The sequence below is a fragment of the Penicillium argentinense genome (genome assembly GCF_028826775.1).
Source record: "Penicillium argentinense strain IBT 30761 chromosome Unknown utg000003l_segment0_segment0, whole genome shotgun sequence".
NCBI lineage: Eukaryota > Fungi > Ascomycota > Eurotiomycetes > Eurotiales > Aspergillaceae > Penicillium > Penicillium argentinense.
In genome coordinates this window covers 945,610-959,362 of record NW_026622662.1, presented here as the reverse complement: position 1 = coordinate 959,362, position 13,753 = coordinate 945,610, and the positions used below count along the sequence as shown (strand labels likewise).

General features: G+C 51.5%; 5 protein-coding genes across 5 annotated transcripts; 3 read left to right on the top strand and 2 right to left on the bottom strand.

The window, feature by feature from the left end:
- Window positions 1–441: 441 nt before the first annotated feature.
- On the top strand, window positions 442–3,733 carry N7532_002488 (CAIB/BAIF family enzyme; the record flags this gene model as incomplete). The annotated part of the gene is made up of 3 exons (XM_056614982.1): window positions 442–813; window positions 876–889; window positions 949–3,733. 3 exons carry the CDS (start codon window positions 442–444, stop codon window positions 3,731–3,733), a joined length of 3,171 nt encoding a protein of 1,056 aa, XP_056477954.1.
- Window positions 3,734–4,172: 439 nt separating this feature from the next.
- On the top strand, window positions 4,173–5,642 carry N7532_002487 (alpha-mannosyltransferase; the record flags this gene model as incomplete). Its single annotated transcript, XM_056614981.1, has 1 exon — window positions 4,173–5,642. The coding sequence occupies one exon, from the start codon at window positions 4,173–4,175 to the stop codon at window positions 5,640–5,642; it is 1,470 nt and encodes a 489-aa protein (XP_056477953.1).
- A 594-nt stretch (window positions 5,643–6,236) lies between these two features.
- N7532_002486 (uncharacterized protein) lies at window positions 6,237–9,784 on the bottom strand (the record flags this gene model as incomplete). The annotated part of the gene is made up of 3 exons (XM_056614980.1): window positions 6,237–6,634; window positions 6,711–9,225; window positions 9,278–9,784. 3 exons carry the CDS (start codon window positions 9,782–9,784, stop codon window positions 6,237–6,239), a joined length of 3,420 nt encoding a protein of 1,139 aa, XP_056477952.1.
- A 335-nt stretch (window positions 9,785–10,119) lies between these two features.
- N7532_002485 (protein kinase COQ8) lies at window positions 10,120–12,378 on the bottom strand (the record flags this gene model as incomplete). Its single annotated transcript, XM_056614979.1, has 1 exon — window positions 10,120–12,378. One exon carries the CDS (start codon window positions 12,376–12,378, stop codon window positions 10,120–10,122), a length of 2,259 nt encoding a protein of 752 aa, XP_056477951.1.
- Window positions 12,379–12,674: 296 nt separating this feature from the next.
- On the top strand, window positions 12,675–13,710 carry N7532_002484 (urease accessory protein UreF; the record flags this gene model as incomplete). Its single annotated transcript, XM_056614978.1, has 2 exons — window positions 12,675–12,825; window positions 12,884–13,710. The coding sequence occupies 2 exons, from the start codon at window positions 12,675–12,677 to the stop codon at window positions 13,708–13,710; spliced, it is 978 nt and encodes a 325-aa protein (XP_056477950.1).
- Window positions 13,711–13,753: the final 43 nt, after the last annotated feature.

Sequence of the window (13,753 nt, the reverse complement as noted above, 5' to 3'; positions counted from 1 at the left end):
TTGTGAAACTGTCATATATAAACAAATATAATCCAATCCACATAAAGGAATTTCAATATTGGTCGCTCCCTTGTATTTGTGTACATTTAGTCGTGCTCGTATACTTTTAAACCTGCACCGCCGGTTACGGTAGCACGCCCACCACTACAATTATTTTTCAGTATGTTCACGATTTAGATTTCCAACATATCTTTTCTAAAACAATTACCGGTTTCGCTCAAAAAATCCTGTCAGAAAGAAATGCCGAATGCCCCGACAACCGGCGCGCGTCCCATCCCTCGGCATCTTGCCGAGTGAATCATAAAAGTCGCGGGGTCAACTGTAGTACACCTCGGACAACCACAACCCTCCGTCCTTCAACCATCTCTTCAACACCGACTTCAAGCGCCAAGAAAGATCATGGCCAAAACGAAAGAATTCACAATACTAACGCCAAACGCCATGTTAGGCTACGGCTTTAAAGCAACCCACTTCTGGCACGGCATCGAAACATACAAGCCGGCAGCAATAATCATCGACAGCGGGTCCACAGATGGAGGTCCTTACAAGCTCGGCCTGAACAAAATGACCTGCGGCCTCGAGTCATATGTTCGGGATCTGACGCCAATACTTGCCGCGTGCTTTCATAGGAAGATCAAGGTGTTGATTTCTTCTGCTGGTGGCGATGGGAGTAATTCGCATGTTGAGGAGATGAGGGGGATTGTGGAGGAGATTTCGGAAAAGTTTGGGTATTCGTTTGCTGTTGTTACGATCCAGGCGAGGATGGAAAAGGGACTGGTTAAGAGGAGGATTGAGGGGGGATGGTTGGGCCTTGTGGGCCTGTTGATGAGCTTGATGTTGGGGGATTGGAGAGGGCTGTTGATGTTGTTGCGCAGATGGGGGCTGAGCCGTGAGTTTATTTTTCTTTGCCGTCATATTTGAAGGTGGTGGCTAATCGGAGAACCGTAGATATATCAAAGCGCTGGATCGAGATCCCGATATCATTATTGGGGGCCGGTCTTATGATCCTGCGCCATTCGCGGCTTTCTCTATGTACCACGGCGTTCAGCCTGGTGTTGCGTGGCATATGGGGAAGATCATGGAGTGCGGAGGCATCTGTGCCGTGCCGAAGGGTCGTTCGATGATTGCGACTGTTCGTGAAGATTCATTTGATCTAACGCCTCTCTCGCCGAGGGAAAGGTGTACGCCGTTATCTGTTGCTGCCCACACACTCTACGAAAAGACAAGACCAGATCGACTTCCTGGTCCGGGAGGAGTTCTGAATCTTGACGGTGCCTCCTATGAGCAGATTACGGAGAAGACCGTCCGCGTTCGTGGGGCCGAGTTCGTCCCGTCAGAGACGTACCAGGTTAAGATGGAAGGCGTGGAGAAATTGGGATTCAGAACCATCTTCATCGGTGGGATTCGGGATCCGATCCTGATTTCTCAGATTGATGCCTTCCTCGATGATGTGCGGGCTTATACGCAGAATCTATTTCCTCAGTTGGATCAGTCGCCGCAGTGCCGACTTATCTTCCACTTTTACGGGAGGAATGGGACGATGGGGCCTATCGAGCCGAAGAAGGGGGAGACGAGCTGCCATGAGCTTGGGATTCTCGGTGAAGTCGTTGCACCTTCTCAGGAACTTTCGTATACGATTGCCAATAATGCTCGCGCGTCAATCTTGCATATGCCGTATAAGAATCAGGTTGCTACGACGGGTAACTTTGCTTCGCCTTTATCGCCTCATGAGACTGCTGCTGGACCTGTTTTCCGGTTCAACGTCTACCATCTAATGAATTTGGTTCCCGGTGAAGAGGTTTCGTTGTTCTCGGTCCATGATTGGAAGATCAGCAATGAGGCTTTGCAAGGTGAATTCCAGGGTCTCACGGATGCACAGCGAGAAGAATTGGCATCGGAGTCTCTGGAGCCAGTGACTTTTAAACCGGTTCCGTCGGGTGAGTGTAAGATGTTGGAAATTGCAAAGATTATTCGATCGAAGAACTCGGGTCCGTTCGAGTTGACCTTTGATATCATGTTCGATATTAAAGAGGCCTATCAGCGAGTCAAGGATGCGAATATTCTTACCAACGAACGCATGTTGAGTCTGTACCATCTGAAGCCAGAAGATATCATCACGAATATGTTCTTCGAGCCTGCCCTGGCGTGGAAGTGCACCATCCGCCGTCCATGGGAACAAGGGACCGTCGGAGAAAGAGATACGCTCGGCACCCAACAACATGGCCCGTTATTGACCATCGTGGTGCCAGACCCGAATGCAAAACTGCCTTTCCAAGACCGGTCAAGCTTCACTGCAAAGAAGAGCGTCGAATACATCTGGAGAGAGCTGGGTCTTCCATCAACAGCTCTGCAAAGCCTGAATCTCCCCGGCGAAGGACTGGGCCTTCCCTCATCCTTTAAGATCGGCCACCTCGCCCAAGCATCAATTGGACTCTCCGCTCTCCTCGCCGCGCAAATTTATGCTCTTCGAAAGTACACCTCTGTCCCTGAAGTCACAGTACCACTCCAGCATGCGTCAATCGAGTTCAAATCCGAGCGACTGTATACCCTGGATATCCTGGACAATAAACCCACACCGTCGCCCTTGGATGCTATCGGCGGTCTCCACAAAGCAGCCGATGGCTACGTCCGCCTACACGACTCCTTCCCGAACCACCGAAACGGTGCAAAAGAATTACTAGGCTGTCCCCCAGACGCAGATCGAGCCGAAGTAGCCTCCAAAATATCCGCCTGGCGCTCCGTCGATCTGGAGTCCACCGCATTCGACTCGAAGCTAGTCATTTCTGCATTGCGAAGCTACTCGGAGTGGGATATCCTCCCTCAAGCCCGCGCAATCTCGGATTTCCCCATCCGAATCCGCAAAATTGGGGATGCGCCCTCCGGATTCCCAGCTGCCATGCGATCTGCAGGTGTCGATAAGTGTCTCCGTGGTCTGAGGGTCCTGGAATGCTCGCGTGTCATTGCCGCGCCGCTTGCTGGGAAGACGCTTGCTGCGCACGGCGCTGATGTGCTTTGGGTGACGAGTCCGAAGTTGCCGGACTTGCCGACGGTGGACCGGGATTTTGGGCGGGGAAAGAGGTCGATCCATGTGGATCTTTCGAGTGAAGAAGGGAAAGAGGATCTTTCGAAGTTGCTGGATGATGCGCATGTTTTTATCCAGGGGTTTAGACCGGGGAGTCTTGCTTCGCGCGGTCTATCCTCTGCGGAATTGGCTAAGCGATTCCAGCATCGGGGGATTATTTGTGCGAATATGTCTGCGTACGGACCCAAGGGGCCCTGGAGTGGGAAGCGTGGCTTTGACTCGCTTGTTCAGACTTGTTCGGGTATGAATGTTTCCGAAGCGGAGCATTTCGGTGCTGGGGAAGCTGCGAAGCCGACGCCTTGTCAGGCTCTTGATCATGCTGGAGGGTATTTCCTTGCTGCGGGGATCATTGCTGCGCTGCATAAGCAGGTCACTGAGGGTGGTTCTTGGGAGGTTGATGTTTCGTTGGCTGGCGTGATGAAGTATCTTCGGTCGTTGGGACAGTGGGATGGGAAGTCTGGGTTCCAGACGAGTGATTATACCTCTACGCAGGATGTACCGCAGGAGTTCCTTGAGACGAGAGCGACTGGCTTTGGCGATATGACGGCTGTGAAGCACTCTGCTGCCATTGAGGGTGTGCAGGTTGGTTGGGATATTATGCCTCGACCGCTGGGGTCTGACTCGAAAGAGTGGTTTGAGTGGTCTGCATAGTTTGTATAATTTAGGTGTTTGTATAGGAAATCATACTGTTTGAGATCTGTTCTCTCCCTCTCCAATGCTCCTCGCTCCGCCTTGCCTCGGCCGCATTCCAGTGGGTCCAAGGCCCGTGCAGCCAAGGGGCCCTGGTCGCCTTCGCGCCATGAAGCTAATCCTTTTGTCATCCTCCTGGAGTGCGCCCGTGTTGTCCGATTCATCATCTCGTTCATTTTTTTTCCTTCATCGTCTCCATGCACAACTTCCCACCCTGACCCTGTCACCCCCGCATCGCCGATCGATCGCACCTGTCAAGCCTCACTAGCGCGGGGAAAGGGTCCACTACTGCCGGTGGGGAAATCCAGGACCAGGAACCAGCCTCGTGCCAGCGTCGCAACGTGCAACGTGCATCGCGCGTGCATCGTGCAATTGCTCGCCTTAGGTGGGCTCCATCGCCATGGTTCTTCCTCGATCGCTTTTGCGCGTCCGCTTCCTCCTCGCCGCTTTCTTGGTTGTCTCGTTTCTGGTCTGGTCCTTTACCCGGTGGACCTCTGATATCGATAAACTCGATTTCTCGCTCCGTGAACATGGGAAGAGTACGTTCGATTTGACGCCCGCGCATCAGTCATTCTGGCGTAAATTCCATGGTCTTTTAGAGCGTTATAGCCCCGATACGAATCCATTGGTGGAGGACGAGAAGGCTCCGACGGAGGGATTCAAGGTGACGGATGCTCCGGCGCGCCCGGAATACGTGCTGGTCGCAAGGGAAGATGTCGATACAATGAGGGAGGCGCATGCAAGTTTTCTCAAGGCCGTCGATAACTCGCCGCCTCTGATGCAATACCTTCCCGGTACAAGAGGTGTGGTTTCAACCGCTGGCGGTTCTTACCTTCCTGTTCTGGTGATCTCTTTGCGTATGCTTCGTCGCACCGGATCAAAGTTGCCTATGGAAGTCTTCCTGGCCGATGAAGAGGAGTACGAGGAGTACATCTGCGATGTAGTGCTACCTTCGTTGAATGCGCGCTGTATCGTGCTTTCTCATATTCTTGAGGCTGCTCCAGCTCGAATTGAAAAATACCAGTTCAAGCCATTCGCAATGCTTTTCTCCTCCTTCGAGGAAATTCTCTTCCTTGATGCAGATGCGTTTCCCCTCGAGAAACCCGAGGATTTTTTCAAGTCGGAGCCATTCCGCTCAACAAACATGATCACCTGGCCCGATTTCTGGGCCTCATCGGCCTCACCGATCTTCTACGAAATTGTCGATACACCCGTACCCCCGATGAACTTGCGCCAATCTACGGAATCCGGCGAGTTTCTCATCTCTAAAAAGACACATGCGCGCACATTGCTTCTTGCTACGTACTACAACTACTGGGGTCCTACACATTATTGGCCCCTCCTATCTCAAGGCGCCGCCGGCGAAGGCGACAAGGAGACTTTCATCGCTGCGGCCACAGCTGTGAATGAGCCATTCTATCAAGTCAGCGAGTCGATAGTTGCACTCGGTCATGAGAAGAAAGACGGTTTCGCAGGTTCCGCCATGGCCCAATTCAACCCCATCCAAGACTTCGCTTTGACCAGTCAGGGTAAATGGCGTATCCGCGGCGACAAAGCATCTGCCCCAGACGTCTTCTTCATCCATGCCAATTTCCCCAAGTTTAATCCCGCCACCATCTTCGACGTTCATGAAGTCAATCCTACATTTTTGGATGATGGCTCCTATACGCGTGCCTGGACGCTTCCGAATCATGTTGTCGAGAAATTCAGTGCCAAGTTTGATGTCGAGAAGGCGTTTTGGAAGGAGATTATGTGGACTGCGTGTGATCTGGAGTCCAAGTTTGTTAGTTGGGATGGAGAGGTCGGGATTTGCAAGGGCGTGAAGGAGTATTGGCGGAATGTCTTTGAGTGGCATGAGCTTCCTTCTTGAGTTGTAGGAGGATATGGCAATTTTCATGACGTCCTCGTTCAGCTGAGAGACTGGCTTCTGATTATGAAGGAAACGCATTGCAACCGAAAATCTGCTCTCTAGGTCTATGGCTCTTTTCAGCTAATTTGTGCCTGTCATCGATCATCTATCGGGTTGATATCTACTTCCCAGCCGGTCTGGGGGAGACGTGGCTTCGATGATATTGTTGTTTCAGCTTCATTTGGCACATGGCTACGCATAACATCAAGCAATTAGCTGAGAAATAATTTGCATGGCTTCTATTTCTACGATTTATTGGATCCAGTTCGAAACTCGGTCATTTAGTCGTTACATTCGTGTGGAAGGTGACTGCAGTGGGATATCTTTTGAGACTAGCGAGTTATTCTCAGCACTTAGACCCTTCTGGATCAAGTTTTGCAGCCGTGAGACGCTTCTCCATCCTCTGATAAACCATACGTCTCCCCCTCAAGTAATCATTGTCTGCAATTGCTCACATCCTGCCTAACAGCTTCCTCCATCTCGCGGTTCTTCGTGACCATATCCAATACGGTTTGACCGGTATTATCCTTCAAGTCCAAATTCACTTTCTTGGTATCAAGAAGGATCTTCAAAACACCTTCGTGGAGTTTTCTGCAGCCAGAAAAAGTGCGCGCTGTGACCCTCTTTATTCTGCAAACTCATGTCTACCTGCCCTGTTTCGAGAAGCATCTTCACTGCCTCTTCCTTGCCACGGCTCGCAGCTTGTGAAAGGACCGAATCACCCCCATCATCCAATACACTCAGATCCGCCTGCTGAGTATCTAGGAGCAGTTTCAAACACTCTCCAGTGCCACTCATGGCCGCCATGAACAGTGGGGTTCTATTATCATCACCGTGCGAGTTCACATCTATTTGCCCAGATTCAAGGAGGAATTTAACAGTATCCGCATTGAAGCTTGTTGTAGCAATTGCAAGTGCCGAATAGCCGTAAATGTTTACAAAGCTCAGGTCCACTTGCCCAGTGTCGAGAAGTAGCTTAGACACTGTCTGCATTTCCCATAACTCCAGCTGACATGATTGGCGATTCACCGTCACTGTTCTGCAAGTTCACATCCATTTTTCCTGTTCCCAGGAGCAACCTCACTGTATCCGCATTGCCATACTCTGCAGCAATGGAAAATGCCGAATTGCCGCCTTTGTCCAACAAGCTCAAGTCGACTTTTCCAGAGTTGAGGAGAATCTTGACAACACCTGCCTCACCACGCTTTGCGGCGTACATAATCGGCGATTGGTCAATGTTGTTCCGCAAATTCACATCCATTTGTCCACTCTGTAGAAGAATTCTGACAGTCTCTTCATGGCCATAGAGTGCAGCAAGTGAAAGTGCCGAATTGCCGCCAGAATCCAGTAAGCTCAGGTTAGTCTGCTGAGCATCAAGAAAAGTCTTGACGATCTCATGATAGCCTTCCCTTGCAGCAAGTAAAAGCGCAATGTTGCCCACGTCGTCTTCTATGTTCACATCCACTTCCCCGGTGTCAATGAGCTGTTTCACCACAGCGGAATGGTTGTACCTCGTTGCACAGATAAGCGGTGTCTGACCATCTAGGTTTCTGGAATTGACATCGATCCCTGGACGGTCAAGCAGCCTTGTTACAACTGCGTCAAGACCAAATGTACAGGCCAGGTGGAGTAACGGTTCCATATCGTCTATGGATGGCTCCTGCATGCGTTCAGCTCGCCATGGAGTGATTTTCTCCGAGCCAGGCTCGCAAAGTTGGATGGCGAGTGAGACGAGGTCATCGTCCTCATGCGGACAGCATTGGCGTAGATGGTCTTGCCAGTAATTACCAGCGTAGACCATTAACCCCTGGAGGGCATGGCTCTTCGAGGAGAAAGCTCCGTGGATATACCACATGCATATTTCAGCGAGCAGCCTGTGCGAATCTTCCGGCAGAAGACAATATTTCCAAGATTTCGGTGCTATAGTCCCGCAAATCGACGACTTGCCAAGGACTAAAAATTCCTTCACGGTTTGGTGGAGTAAGTAGACCTTTTCATCGACAACTGTCAAAATGAGACCACACAAATCTCGCATCGTCTCTTTAAATCGATCGGCCGGTTCCAGGTCGTCCGTGACCTCGTCAACGGACTGCCTCGGTTTCCGTATTGCCATGGCGAGTGACAACTCCTCCAATGATAGGGGTCGCATTGCGGCAACAACGACATGGAGTAGGCGTTTCCCTTTTGCAGGATTTGAGCTTTGATGCAGGATCTTGTCGTATGCTCCATCCACAGATTGGGGCATTTCCTCACCCACAGTCCGGATAACTTTTCCTCTCGTGAAACCAGGTTCTCTCTCGAGAAATTCGAGTATCAAAGCAACCCAGAGATATGTTCGATTCTGAACTGTTGTCATTTTTGCCTCGAGGAAGCCGCGCTCTTCAGACGTGAGGCGCTTGTTCTTCGCTATCTTTTCAATCCGACTTTTGATCACAAGGTCGATTTCCTTGGATATCTTTTCCACTTCTTCCTCACGCTCGCCGCTCAGATGAATTGTTGGGAGTTGGTCTTCGAGCTCTCGGAACTTGCTGCGGATATGGGAGTAGGGACGACTGGTCATGAGAATTTTAAGATTGCGCGTGTCATCTTCACGTGCGTATAGATCAGTTACGGCCTCTATAAGGTTGGTTTGGTCTTCATCTTTGCACTCGTCCAATGCATCGAAAACGCAAACAACTTCGCCGGCTTGCTTGGTGACTTCCATAAAAATCCCCCAGAGGTCACTGAATGACTTAACCAGACCATCGCCGTCTCTCTCGAACTTTGTCAGAATTGAATCTGTGAAGAGCTGAGATTGTGCCATCAATAATTGCCGTAGAATACACGAGATCGCATTCGCGGAGCTCTTCTGTTCCAAAGAGTCGTCTTTGAAGAAAAAGTAACACACTGTTCTCTTGGCAGCAGGCTTTTGAAGAACTTCATCAATAAGGCATCGAGATAAAACGGATTTACCACATCCTGGATCGGCAGAAACCAATAAAAACCCGGATCCCTGGTTCTCGTTCCAATTGCGGAATTGGCTGTGATTGATGAACCATTCACATGTCCCGGGTACGCGACGCTTGTTTCGATCTTTTTGTTCTCGATATAAGCTGGTGTAAAGGAGCTGGAAGTTTTTGTTCATCCTTGCATCTCGCTCCGATGTCATTTTCCAGACTTGGCGGGCATTTTTCTGCTGCTTTTGCTCTTCACTTTCCAAGGCCTGTTTGTACGCGTCGAGCAGATGGGTGGACTTCTCAGCTTCTGTTTCGAGCTTGTCCATGTCTTGGATAAGCAAATCCCAAGGGTCTTGTTTGAAAACCTCTCTGGACATTTGAACAAAAGAGTGTTTTTGAAGATGGCAAAGGGCTCGCGCGAGGAATTCCAGAGCCTTTTTGAATAAAGACGTTAGGGTGGTCTCGAATTTTGCGGCAAAGTCATCAGAAGGCTTGATGTCTGGACGCATGTAGAGTCGTTCCATCAAAGTCATACGAGGAATCAAAGCAGATGTTTTGTCAAGTCCTTTGAGAAGACTCTCTTGCTGTTCGACGCCTTGGATGTAAAGCTGTTTCGATCAGAACAGACTCTGAGGAAAATCAAAGCTGTACCATACTTACCAGAAGGCCTAGTGATACCGCGGCACAAGCAATTGCAACGGGAGGGGATCCTGATGTCGCAGAGTTGACAAGCTCTTTGAACTGGAGAACATTTCGAAAGACTCTGGTGGCTTTTTTCTGGATAGACTGATCGCGTTCACTCAAGATCCATTTCTTCTCTTCGAGCTGATCTTCCATGCCACTGAGGAACGTACCAAACTGCTTATGGCCATCGGCTTTGCTCCCGTCTACTTGGAGGCCAGAGCGTTCGAGAATCTTGACCGCTTCTTCGAGAATGTCGTTCAAATTCTTGTCTTTCTTGAGATCCTGCTCGGCTCGGGCCCAGAGATCAATGGATTTAGAATTCTCTGTGACATCCACGACCTTTGGCGGAGATCCTGCTGGTGTTGCTGGTGCTGTAGGTGCCGCAGAGGGTCCGACATTCTGTTTTTTGTCCTCTTTTTTTGTCTCTTTTGCGGAATTTCCTAGTTTCGACCGAGATTTTTTCCAAGGCAAATTCAAATGCATCGTCAGCGGGTGGATGTTGATTCTCAAACATCGGTCGAGTGCGGTTAGCGGGGTATTTAGCGTGGGCGGTGCCTTATGGTCCCCACGCTACAAATCCAATGCCGGATACTAGTACTTTTACCACAAGTCCTAGACCCAAAAATAAATGAGCTAATGCATTGAAAAAATATCTAGAGAGGTGAATTTTAGTTTTTAGATTACAGCTCCACTCTACTATATCTACTATACAGATCTATATAATACATATACACCCACAAAGTGCAAGATCGCTTATACATCAGCAGGGAGACCAGACCACATTACAAAGGCACACTACCCATCCCAGATGTGGCGGTCTACTTCTCCAAATTGGAAGTTGGATCTCTCTCCAACTTGCCAACAATATCCCTGAACAACTCCTTACAAGGAACTCGGCTTCCCAATCTAGCACAAAGCAAGAAAGCCCCGCTAAGCTTGCGGTGCAATGAATACGTCTCCTCCGGCGGCGGCGCAAGACGTTCCCGAATCATTAGCGGAATCAAGGCCCGCACACGATCCGTAATCGTTTGATTCTGGAAGTCGTACACGTCCGGCGAATCGGACATGAATGGCTCCGCGATCGTGACCAGCGAAGACACATGTGCGTCCGCCATCGCCGTTGACTCGTGGCCTGTGAGGTACCCTAATTTTTGAGAGAGCTTCTGGCACGCCGGTCGATCGTTTCGCGAGGCGGCGATCAGAGTCGATACGTATGTAGAGATGAACTCGTCTGGATATTCGCGAGATGCGCCGAAGTCGAGGAGTTCCAGTCGGTTTGTGGAGGCGTTATATAAGAAGTTGGTCCAGTTGGGGTCTGTTTGCATGTACTTAAATTCTGCAATTTCGCGCAGACACAGGCGCATGATTTGTGTGCCAATCCAGTCTCTTTGGGATTGGGTGAAATCTGAGATCTTGGTTACGGCGACTCCGTCTAGCATTTCCATTGTCAGAACTTGCTTTCCGGAAGCTTCGGTCATGATTTCTGGAACCACAAAGACGGGGTCATCCTTGAGGAGGTCGCGGAAACGTGTTGCTGCCTCGGCTTCCCGAATGTAGTCACATTCCCAAGCCAGTTCCGTCCGAGCGTTGGCGATCGTCTTGTCCAGGTAGAGACCCCTAGGCAAAAGGCGGGAAGCGGTTAAAAGGATGGAGAGGTTGTTCAGGTCGGAGTCAATAGAGTCTGCGACGCCGGGGTATTGGATTTTCACGGCGACAGGTTTTCCAGTCGATTTCAGGACCGCCGAATGAACTTGTCCAATCGAGGCAGCGGCGATGGGGATTTCGTCGAAGGAGGAGAACAAGTCCCGCCAGTTGGGACCCAGATTGTCGGCCAACACCTTGTCACGCTGGGAAGCGGGCATGTAATCCGCGCGATCTTGGACGCGTTGGAGAACCTGCTGTATGGGTTCGGGGAGCATGTTGGAATCTTGGATACTGAGCATTTGGCCGAGCTTCAACGCCGCGCCCCGCATCTTGGATAGCTTGGCTACCAGTCGTTCCATGTTTCCTGCACTAAACATAATCGAACCATTATCTTGGCTTCCGGTTGCTCGGCGGAGGGTCTCGCCCACGGCGCCAAAAGCCATGGAGGTCGCGAGGCCGCCATATTGCCACATTCGGGCAAACCGGGAGGATGGCACGCGTGACTCCATCATCTGATATGGCACGGTCTTGTCGGCCAACTTCTCGCCCAACCCTTCGGCGGTGGGAACTTCGGTCGGCACGACATCAGGCACTGCATCGGTAGGTGTGGATGTTGTCCGGTAACCCGCTGCGTCCATCTCCCGCATCAATTCGGGGATCTCATTAGCCTGCAGCTCAGGCTCCGCAATTTTGTCAGCCCCATCATGCGACTTTTCGGGCTTGTTCTCAGTCGGAATCCAGTCTCGTTTCGGCTTCGGCTTTCCCGCAAGCATACGCGAGACTCGGGGACTGTGAAACAATCCTTCCATCATCTCCTTTGGGAGCTCCGCCGATGCCGATTTTTCCGGGCGCCCGGCGACCGCGCCGTCGGCGTCGGCGGAATGAAAAACATCGGCATTCAGACCTTCGCCGACATTATTTTGGACTGAACCTGTCGCCTTGGGCAACTTGATACGCGGTAAAGCGGATAGATCGGGCTCGATCTGCCGGGAGGGTTCGTAGAAGACCTCCTGTTGCTGGCTGACGTTCAGGGCATCGGGTTTTTCATTGCCGCTATACTGAGCGGCAGAAGCCGGAATCTGGAACTCTGCCTGTCGCTGCGATTTGCGGGCGGCCTCGGCATTCTCTGTCACATCGGGGCTTGTGGTTGTCGCTGTTGTAGGGGTTGGCCGGGGGCCAGCATGCCTGTCGGGCGTCGGCGATGTGGTCGGGGCTGGAGTTGGTGGCGAGAAGTCGTCGAAGCGGCGCGCCAAAGCGGCCGCGGCTTGTGCGGTCAGGATAAGCCCATCGGTCTGAGCTTTGATGCCCTTGGTGAGCGAGGAGGTACGGGTGTAGACGTCGAGCTGGTGCTGGCGAATGCCGAAATGCTTGAGAGCGATGGTCTTGGAGACGTTGAGGAACTGGACGGCGTCCAGCAGGCGCCTGCCGGACATGGTGTGTGTACAGTTGATAGTTAGGATCGAGTATCGAAAGTGGAGTCCATCCGGGCAGAATAGGACCAGCGATCGAGTAATGCGATTGATAATGATGGGCACGGGAGATGAATAAGAGAGTGTGTAATGGCCGATAGAGAATCCGCCGGCAGCCAGACGGCCGCCTCCGACGGACCCACTCGGCATTAAAGATATCTCCAGCCGCCCGCACTTCTTTCTTCTTCCCCGTTTCTACTCACACCTTAATCACTATACCCCGGATCCAGTTCCTCTCTGTACGTCAGATCCGATACACTATGCTCTTCGAAGAACGACCACAGGGCGTCGAGTCCGAGATTGCCCAGCTAGAAGCTCGTCTCCACGATATGCGCGCCCAGCTCGACCAATCCACATATCCCACACCACCTTCCTCACACCCCGACAAGTCCTGGACTTTGCCATCCTCCAGTAAGTGATCCAATTTCTCTTGACAATAGTAAAAATTGCAATCACTAACGCCGCACAGCAATCTATAATAATAAGAACCCCCAATTCAACTCCAACACCACCCGCTCCACTTCCCTCCACGCCCTCCTCTTGCTCTCTGACTCCGCACTCCCTCTCGGCTCTTTCGCCTTCTCCAGCGGCCTAGAATCATATCTCGCCCATAATAAGTCTCGCCGCACAAATGCAAACCCTGTCTCCTCTTTCCACCACTTTCTGAAACTCTCTATCGCCTCTATCGCAAGCACATCCCTCCCCTACGTGCTGGCCGCATACCGACACCCTCAAACTCTTGATACCCTCGATAATGACCTCGACGCTTCGACCCCGTGCGTCGTCGCGCAACGCGCAAGTGTCGCGCAAGGACGCGCCCTTATTGGCGTCTGGGAGCGCGCCTTCCGGGCCAGCTTCGCGTCGCCCGGCAAATGTATGTCGGATAACTATGAGGACGCGGAGGCTAAGACGGCGACTTCGGCCATTGATGAATTCTCCGATGCTCTCAAGTCTTCCTTTGAGGACGTCGATGAATATGATCTTGGGCCTCGCGGCCATTTCGCGCCGCTGTGGGGTGTCGTTTGTCGTGCTATGGGGCTGGATCTCCAGCAGACGGCGTATACTTTTGTTTTGAACCACGCCAAGGCCGTGCTGAGCGCGGCAGTGCGCGCCTCAGTAATGGGTCCATACCAGGCACAGAATATTCTTGCGAGCCAGAGTCTGCAAGATACGATTATGGCGCGCATTGAGCGGGAGTGGAACACCGAGCCGGAAGAAGCCGGGCAGGTTGTGCCCGCACTGGACCTGTGGATCGGTCGGCATGAACTGCTGTACAGCCGCATCTTTAACTCATAACGGCTATGATGTATATATGTATAAAGACCCCATTATAAACTGT